This window comes from Lacerta agilis, chromosome Z (assembly GCF_009819535.1).
Source record: "Lacerta agilis isolate rLacAgi1 chromosome Z, rLacAgi1.pri, whole genome shotgun sequence".
NCBI lineage: Eukaryota > Metazoa > Chordata > Lepidosauria > Squamata > Lacertidae > Lacerta > Lacerta agilis.
The window spans coordinates 11,709,391-11,718,194 of record NC_046331.1 but is presented as its reverse complement, the minus strand read 5'-3'; the positions used below and the strand labels follow the sequence as shown (position 1 = coordinate 11,718,194).

Sequence of the window (8,804 nt, the reverse complement as noted above, 5' to 3'; positions counted from 1 at the left end):
TGGGAAGGAGAGCAAAGGCTAGTTCTCCATGAGCTGCTGGGAAGGACAGAACTTTATTTGGGGTGTATGTGTAGAGGTCAGAACCACTTTGGCACTGGCTGGAGGAAGCTGCACCAGGAGACCAGGAGCCACGACTGACTGCTGTTTTGGACCCAAGTTTGCTGAAGATATGAGAGGGGCAATGAGAGACACTCCTGGGGTATAATGTTCAGCAGCCCCTCCATGGCAGATATCCGTGTGTAAAGATGTGTTAATCAGCCATATTTCTTAAAGATACTAGCCTCTGCTGTGCCTCGATCTTCCCAACGGAGACACAACCTTGGGTAAACACCTGGAACCCCAGGAATTTCTTACAGCTCGTGGAGATTGGAGTGGCGTGTAGCACTGGTGTTAGATGTGGGATCTGTGTTTGCCCAAGAGCAAAAGTGAATGGTAGTGTGCATGCAGTTATAGAACTATTGCCTTTAAAGTGATTTAATATACACTAGCAAAAGTGGAAACTCGGCAGAGAACTCTTCATCTTTCTCCCTCTTTAAAACTTTGCCTTTAGCCTACTTTGTCCCACCTCACTGGAGTGGCCAATGTTTATTGATCACTTTGTAGACAAAATGGCACCTTTCTCTGAGATTATCCTATAAAAACTGCCAGGCCTTTTTTTATGGCTCATAACAGATCATAAGAGTTTATAAGCGTTTCATTGCTCACATTCCCTTATTTCCAAAGTTCAGAGTCAAGTGCCGATCCTTATGCATGACAACATCCAGACACAGCAAAGCAGAAGTTGTATCCCCAAGCAAGCTCAGAGAACCCCATTGTTTGCAGAAATACAAAAATATTGGGGGGGGGGGCAGAAATCCTAAATTGAGGGAGCTCCCCGCCCCCCAATACTTCCCAGTTAGGACTGGTTAGTAGAACACTGCCCCCACCAATCTCACCATGCCCTCAGCCAGCCCCCAACCCACTTGCCTTTTTACTTGCTATCAGTCTATGCCAGGGGAAGAGGGAAGTTTTTAAACTCACAAGGGTATATCTTAAAGGTCCAACAGCCTATATTTTCATGTTTTGCTTTGCTGCATGTGTTGTGGTTTTTAAATCTCTGCTGGGGTTCTGTCACCAAAGAGTACAATTTATTTTTGCTTCTGCGGGAGGAGAAAGGTGGAGCCAAATTACTCCCTCACTTTCCCATGACACTCTCTCTCTCTCTCTCTCTCTCTCTCTCTCTCTCTCTCTCTCTCTCTCTCATTACCAGCATCTCCAGGTAAAGATTGGGAGAAACCCTTGCCTGAAACCTTGGAGAGCCACTGCCTGTCATAGTAGACAAGACTGGACTATTTGCACCAGCCGTCTGACTTGGGATTAGGCAGTTACCTATATTTCAGTCTCTGCAGCCTACTTTGTGTATCTGACAAACTGGGCTCTTTCCTTTGCAAATGTTTTCCACAGAGAATGTGTTGGTCTCTTAAGGGGTCTCAGGGGTCTTGGCTGTTTTTGCTACAAGAGGCTAATTTAACTGGACCACTCTCTCTCCTCTTTCCCTTCTCTCCATGCTCAGTAGGTGCCAGATGTATAAGAGATGTACCTATAGATGAAGATTTGTGGGAAACAACCCTCTATCCAGAGAATGACACAAGACATGTCTGCACTCCAAGCTGAAAGTAAGTCGCTGATGTAGGTGTGGCAACTTCTTGCCATTATCTTTTGCATGTGATGTGCAATAGACCTTTGGAACTCACAACCACAAGGTGTCGCAATGGCCGCTACCAAATATGGCTTTTAAAGGTAAAGGGACCCCTGACCATCAGGTCCAGTCACGGACAACTCTGGGGTTGCGGTGCTCATCTCGCTTTATTGGCCGAGGAAGCAGGCATACAGCTTCCAGGTCATGTGGCTAGCATGACTAAGCCGCTTCTGGCAAACCAGAGCAGCACACGGAAACGCCGATTACCTTCCCGCCAGACTGGTACCTATTTATCTACTTGCGCTTCGTGCTTTTGAACTGCTAGGTTGGCAGGAGCAGGGACTGAGCAATGGGAGCTCACCCCATTGTGGGGATTCGAACCGCCAACCTTCTGATTGGCAAGCCCTAGGCTCTGTGGTTTAGACCACAGCGCCACCCACGTCCTGAAATGGTACAGCCATACTATTTCAGGTCTCTACTACCTCATTTTGTGCTATGTTTACGTGTGTGTGTGTGTGTGTGTGTGTGTGTGTGTTGTTTTAAAGAACATGCTTCTGAGTTTTCCTTTTCTTCCTTCTCTGTGCTAGAAGACCAAGACATGTGGAAAGATGTTGATGATGAGGAGACCTATTTGTTTGACTGTAGAAACTTCCCTGAAGAACCGTGTTGTGAACCCTGGAAGCGTGCAGAGGGGGAGGCCAGAGAAAGATCAGCTCCTTCTGCCTCTACTGAAATTCCTGCACCAGACCTGCAAGACTCTGATTTCCTCCCCTCTGTTTCCCTTGCTGCCTTTTTGGCCCTCGTGTTTGTCTTTGTTTCTATGATCCTGCTCCATCATGGTGACAGCCACTTATCCTTGGATGGCTATAGGGCTGCAAGCCCAACCAAGAATCAGTTGCCTCAAAGCCGGCTTGGACTCCTTCGCCTTCTCTTCCCAAACCAGCCAGAAACTACGTGGCAGATTCTGCAGCAATACATACGTGGCCAGCTGGGAGGGACAAATCCTGACAAACCTTGGGTCCTGGTCACCGCTGGGCTGGGTGATGCAAGAAGCACACTTCTGTGCCTCACCAAAGCAACTCTTTCCCTCCTGACGAAGGAGAGTGCCGTGAAACTTCGATATCTCGAGCAAAGTAGTGTCTGGCTCCCCTGGAGGGGCATCCTGGAAAATGGGACCTGTGCTATCTCTGCTGCAGAGATTTATGTGGGGCAAAGTCCTGTACCTTACGGCATAATGGTGTCCACACGGAGCTCTGTGGATGGAAAACGGTTGGCCACCAAGATCAACCTTGCTGTGCTGCTGAATGGTATGAAACGAGCACGGGAAGAGTTCCTCCTCCAAGTCTTCACTCCCAGACTGGTGTCTGATATTTTAAATACTGTTCTCTTTGCTGATAGGGCAGTGAATAAATTGGTGGCTTCCAATGGGAGCTTCCTTGTCCTCCTGGTAAGGTCTGAACAGTATTTGGAAAGTGGTTTTGTTTGCTGAGGAGCAGGTGTCTGGAGTTCCAACACTCCCAGAAGAGGACACCTTCCCGTCAATGTCTAGTGTGGCTGCAGAGTAACAGGAGAGTCTGGATGGCATGCATTAAAAAACAGAAGCTACTGTTCCTTGGGTTTTGAAGATTCTATAGGTCAAGAAACTTTCAACCTGAATTGTAGCATCAGGAGCATCAGGAGTACTACCCTGGTTCCGGTCAGCTGTATTCCTGGAAATAAACACACCCAGTATTGTCTACACTGACTGGCAGCAGCAGTCAAGATTTTAGGCTGGGTTCTCTCCTAGTCCTATGTGGAGATGTTGCAGGAGACAGATCCTGGCATCTTCTGCATACAAAACAGATACTCTGCCATTGATCTGCAGCCAGTAAGCCTGGAGGATTGTATGCATCCTGTTTGTCCAAATCACTGGCTGGCCACTCACATTTGCTGAGCAGATGCCTATGGAAAGCCCAGAAGCAGGACCTGAGTGCAACAGCACTCTTCAATTTCTAATTCTCAACAACTAGTTTTCATAGCCATACTGCCTCTGACAGTGCAGGTAGAACTGTTATAAAGCACATTGGGTTGGAAGGGAGAAGAGGTTCTTTTTTTTTTTTTTTGGCAACTGAAACAATGCACAGTAGTAATAAGACCAAGGACTACAATTACCCAGCTGCACCACTAAACTGATAGTCTGAGGTATACTGCCTTTGGAACTGGAAGTTCCATTACAGTATTGTTACGTACTTAGTTGAATAGGATCCAAAATGCAGCAGTCTGCTTGGTCCTCCGAGTATATTTCAAGTATATTATGGCCAATGGTTAAATGGATGGTACCTCTGGAATTTGGGAAGGGAGGGAAGGATTTTAGGGGTTTGCAGATAGGCTTTGCCCATCCCTACGAGGGTGTTTGGTTGTGGGGTGGGCTTGCTCCTTGTTGAGACACCAGAGCAGAGGGGGAGGGGGAGGGGGGAGGATGTGAGTTAACCCGGCTTCCAAATGAGAAGCAGAATGATGGGAGTTTTTTGTGTGATGAGAGCATGAAGGCACTTCACAAACACATATCCAGAGTAATCAGAGAATACTATATTTAGTATTTTGCCAGTCTCTTCAAGCAGCACTGGGCAATGCGCTCCCAACACTTCTTGTAAATCTTGCTTAGCCAGCTAACTTTTATGACCTTTCTGAACATAAATTTGAGGAGTATGCTTTTAATTTTCAATTTGAGGAGGAGTATGCTTTTGAGGGACCCAGGTGGTGCTGTGGGTTAAACCACAGAGCCTAGGGCTTGCCGATCAGAAGGTCAGCAGTTCGAATCCCTGCCACGGGGTGAGCTCCCGTTGCTCGGTCCCAGCTCCTGCCCACCTAGCAGTTCAAAAGCACATCAAAGTGCAAGTAGATAAAGAGGGACCGATCCAGCGGGAAGGTAAACGGCATTTCCGTGCGCTGCTCTGGTTCGCCAGAAGCGGCTTTGTCATGCTGGCCACATGACCCGGAAGCTGTCTGCGGACAAACGGCAGCTCCCTTGGCCTATAGAGCGAGATGAGCGCGCAACCCCAGAGTCGGACATGACTGGACCTGATGGTCAGGGGTCCCTTTATCTTTTACTTAGCAGTCATTCAACTATAAATTAGCCCCTTAGATATAGGAGATGCTGGATCAGGCCGCCATTAGGTTTCTCTGCAAGCCATGCCCCCTCACAATTTTATATTGCTTTGATTGATTCATTGTATTTTATTGTGCGTTTTCTTTCATATTAATATTCTCTTCACTATTTGGGGGGGGGGGGCTCTGCACTTACAAAACTAAACAAACCACAATATCACTTACAAATGCAGATTTTTTATTATTATTGTGGGATCACCTTATCTCATATGTGTCCACTTGAGCACTGTTACTGGTTCCACAGAATACTTGTTCCACACTTGCAAAAAGTCAAACTTTTACTGGTGGCAGCACATACCCTTTGGAACTCCTTGCCAATTGAAACTGGGTGGGAAACCTTTGTGGTACTCTTTTCAGTGCCTGCTAAAAACATTATTGTGTCAGAAAGCTGATATGGGCATGTAGACGTTAACATGTTTTAATCTGTTGACTATTAATTTCAATTATCTTTAAATGCTTTTGTTTTTAACTTTTTAAAAAATTGGAAAAAATGTATCGTTTAAAGGTTTTAGCACAATCAAGCAGTATATTAATGATGTTAAATAATGCATTTATACTTGTTTCCACCATCAATGGACATGGTCCATTGCAATGTATAAGGGGGGGAAGTTTTTGCCCTCCCACCAGGGGTTTAGAAGCTACAATTCAGTACTGGAAGGAGATGGTGGAAGGTGTAAAGGAGGGGGGGGATGTCTTACTGCTTTTGAGAATTGTGCTGGGATTTTAGGGCAAATGCTGCTCTGCCTCTTGGAGCATGCCTTATTGTTCTCCCATGCTCCTAAACCAAGGTACCTAAAATCAAAGGCAGCAGTGCTGAAAAATAGGCCAGCTTGGGGCTTCCTGACTTCCAAGGCAGCCCAAGGCTTTCACTGCCGGCCTTCCACCGGTTCTCTCGCCTTGGCTGCCAGGCCCTGGTAGTAAACAACAGCTGCTTACCAACCTGACAGAATAGAACGCCAAGCTCTGCCTAAGGGACAAAGTCCCCTGAGAATGGGAGGAGAGCGAACACCTTTGGTTTAGCAGCCACCAGCAAAGGAAGCATCTTCCTGCCTAGGCGCTCTCTCTCTCTCTCTCTTCACTTTGGACCAGTCCAGTTCCAGCTGCAAACCCACACTTGCTCGCCAATCTTAAGAAAGAATAAGGGAGCAGAAGGAGAATGCATCAGACTTCTGGCAGGTGTGAAAAGCAACATTGTTCCTGGATGGAATTGAGTTAGGATGAGGCCAAACTGCCCACATCTCCTGCTTTTCAAGGCAAGGTAGGTTTGTTTTGGGTGTTGTTGTTGTTTGCAGGGGTGGGTGGGCGTAGGACACAGGCAGCTGCCTTTATGCTATAGAGTCAGAGCACTGATCCTTCGACTAGCTTGTCTGGATCGACTGGCAGTGGCTCTACCATTACAGCACAAGCCTGTGTGCTTCCTCTGATAAGGCTATCAATGGCTACTAGCCATGACATCTATGCTCTATGCTAAAGGTTTCACATGAATTTCTGGTTGGCTGCTGTGAGAAGAGGATGCTGGACTAGATTGCCAATGGCCTGATCCAGCAGGCTGTTCTGATGTGGATGTTTATCTTCTCACCCTTGCCTTTGCACTCTTGCTTTGCAAGAGAAGGGCTCGCTTCCACTGTTAAAACTTCATACTGCAAACTCCCTTGGGCGGAGGACTTTTCTCTTTGCATTTGCTGATGCTGTAAAAACCAGATGTTGGGAACCTTTGTCCACCCCCACCCCCACCCCCACCAATGCTGAAGAACTACAACTCCTATCAGCCTCAGCAAGCACGGCCCTATGGCAAACCAATCGTTCCATCTCGTGGGCCAAAGGTTCCACTGCATTGGTGCTGCTGTATGATTACTGTCACTGAGCTTCCACCTGCCCTTGTTTTTTAGTCTCCTAGGTAGCAAAGAAGGCTGTGTTGCTGACTGGGTCTCCCCATGGCTGAGAAGCAGGTCCAGGGGCTGGAAGCCGAATGCCCCATCTGCTGGAACCCTTACGACAACACTTTCCGCACCCCCAAGGTCCTTCAGTGCCAACATTCCTTCTGCATTGAGTGCCTGGCTCATCTCAGCTTGGTGTCCCCGGCCCAGAACCGCTTGCAGTGCCCACTCTGCCGCCACCCTACCGTCCTCCCCTCCGACCAGCCTGTCACTGAGCTGCCCACCAACGATGCCATCCTACGCCTGCTGCGCCTGGAGCCCAACCACATCATCCTGGAGGGCCGGCAGCTGTGCTTGAAGGAGCAGCGCAAGAGCAGGTACTTCCTCCGTCAGCCCAGGATCTACACCTTGGACCTTGGCCCAGTGACAGATCCCAGCATTGAGAGCTACCGTGAGCAAAGCCGCCCGGCCAGCACTACCACTGCCGCCACAACCCTGCCCAACCGCCACCGCTCCCCAATGTGGGCCTGTGCCTGCAACCCCCAGCTCCGGATTTTCACCTACCTAATGGCTGTCATCTTAAGCGTGACTTTACTACTCATCTTCTCCATCTTTTGGACCAGGCAGTTCTTTTGGGGGTGGGGGTGACAGGGACCAGCAGCCTCCTCAGGCAGAAGATGCTGGGAGCATGGTACAGGTGGTTGGCAAGCAGCAACCAAGTGTTGGGAGGACTATCTTGTATGTGCCACACAGCCTGCCTTGAGTTCTCTAAGTCAGCTCAAGTGTGCTGGAAGACATTGCCCAGAGTTATGATTTAAGACTCAAAGCTCTGTCAGATTCTGCCTATCAAACAAGAGAGAGACTGCCAATTGTCCTTCGCTCCAGACAGCAAAATGGTTTGGACTGCCACTGGGTCCCAGGATTTGACCTCGAGGGTTACTTGTGAGCTTTAAAATAGGAATGCGGATAAGGACATGACAAGGCAGTGGGAGCATTTCAGCGAACAAATTCACTGCTTCTTAAGTTGGCTAAAGTGGCAAAAGGGTGAAAATGGATAATGGGAATATAGCAGGTGTGGAGAGGAGAGCTTTTCTCATTCCAGGTGTTGCTGAACTACAACTCCCATCATCTCTGGTCATGATGGGAGCTGTAACACAACGTCTGGAGGGCCCAACCTTCCCCATACTTGGAGTAAAGGGACATAGGAATCTGCCTTAGTCAGGCCATTGGTCCATCTAGCTCCATATTGTCTACAGAGTGGCAGCTCTCCAGGGTTTCAGGCAGTGGTCTGTCTCTCTTATTCCTACCTGGAGATTCTGGGGATTGAACCTGGAAGCTTCTGCATGTAAGACTCTACCACTGAGCTATGCCGACCCTCCAAACCGGCATCTTCCCCTGTGCCAAATGCCTCTGCTGCAGCCAATGAAGAGTTCCCAACATCCAGAGAACACTGACTGCACTGCTGAATGTGGAACCACCAAGGCTGCAGATCTTAACTGTCCTCTGTCCAGGCTTGGAGATGGTCCTCTATGTACTCACATCATGCAGCCACGAAAATGAAGGCAGGTGCTCAAGGGGTTTTTTCTCCTGGTGTGTGCACTACTGGTTAGAGGGCCAAACAGCAGTGACATTAAACTTTTGTATCTACGCTGCAGTGTGTTGTTTCAAATTGCATCAGCTTGTAAGAGTGGGGGCTGAAAATAGGATCAAAGCAATCTTTTGGGTCTAGCAAGGAGGTAGGTTTAGCGTGGACAGGGTGGATTGGGAAAGGGACACACAAAATGAACATAAGTGGGGTGGCTGCAGCGCCTTTCCCTACAAGGAAATGCCAATTCAGGGGTGGAAAATCCCCCCCCCCATTACCTCATTCCGTTCTGGGCAACCTTCTGAGCGCCACAAGCCAGTGGTAGTTGGGGTGAGGCAAAAGTGAGTAGGGCAGCTAATGTAAATATTACCTCTGTGCAGCAGGCCAGTTTCCATATCCACACATGGCCTTCCATATCCTCCATCTAGGCAATCAAGTATTATCAGAGTGAAAGGACACATTCCTGCCAGGCAAAAACTCTCAGGGAGGATGTGAAACATGGTTTGCGGAGGGTTGT

At 48.3% G+C, this 8,804-nt stretch overlaps 1 protein-coding gene across 1 annotated transcript; it reads left to right on the top strand.

Moving 5' to 3' along the window:
• Window positions 1–5,879: 5,879 nt before the first annotated feature.
• RNF183 (ring finger protein 183) lies at window positions 5,880–8,243 on the top strand. The gene is made up of 2 exons (XM_033138228.1): window positions 5,880–6,083; window positions 6,715–8,243. The coding sequence occupies exon 2, from the start codon at window positions 6,760–6,762 to the stop codon at window positions 7,348–7,350; it is 591 nt and encodes a 196-aa protein (XP_032994119.1). The 5' UTR covers window positions 5,880–6,083; window positions 6,715–6,759; the 3' UTR covers window positions 7,351–8,243.
• The last annotated feature ends 561 nt before the right edge of the window (window positions 8,244–8,804 follow it).

Bases quoted from the DNA above. Each gene is read 5' to 3' on its own strand.
- RNF183 (XM_033138228.1), top strand. From the start codon at position 6,760: ATGGCTGAGAAGCAGGTCCAGGGGCTGGAAGCCGAATGCCCCATCTGC.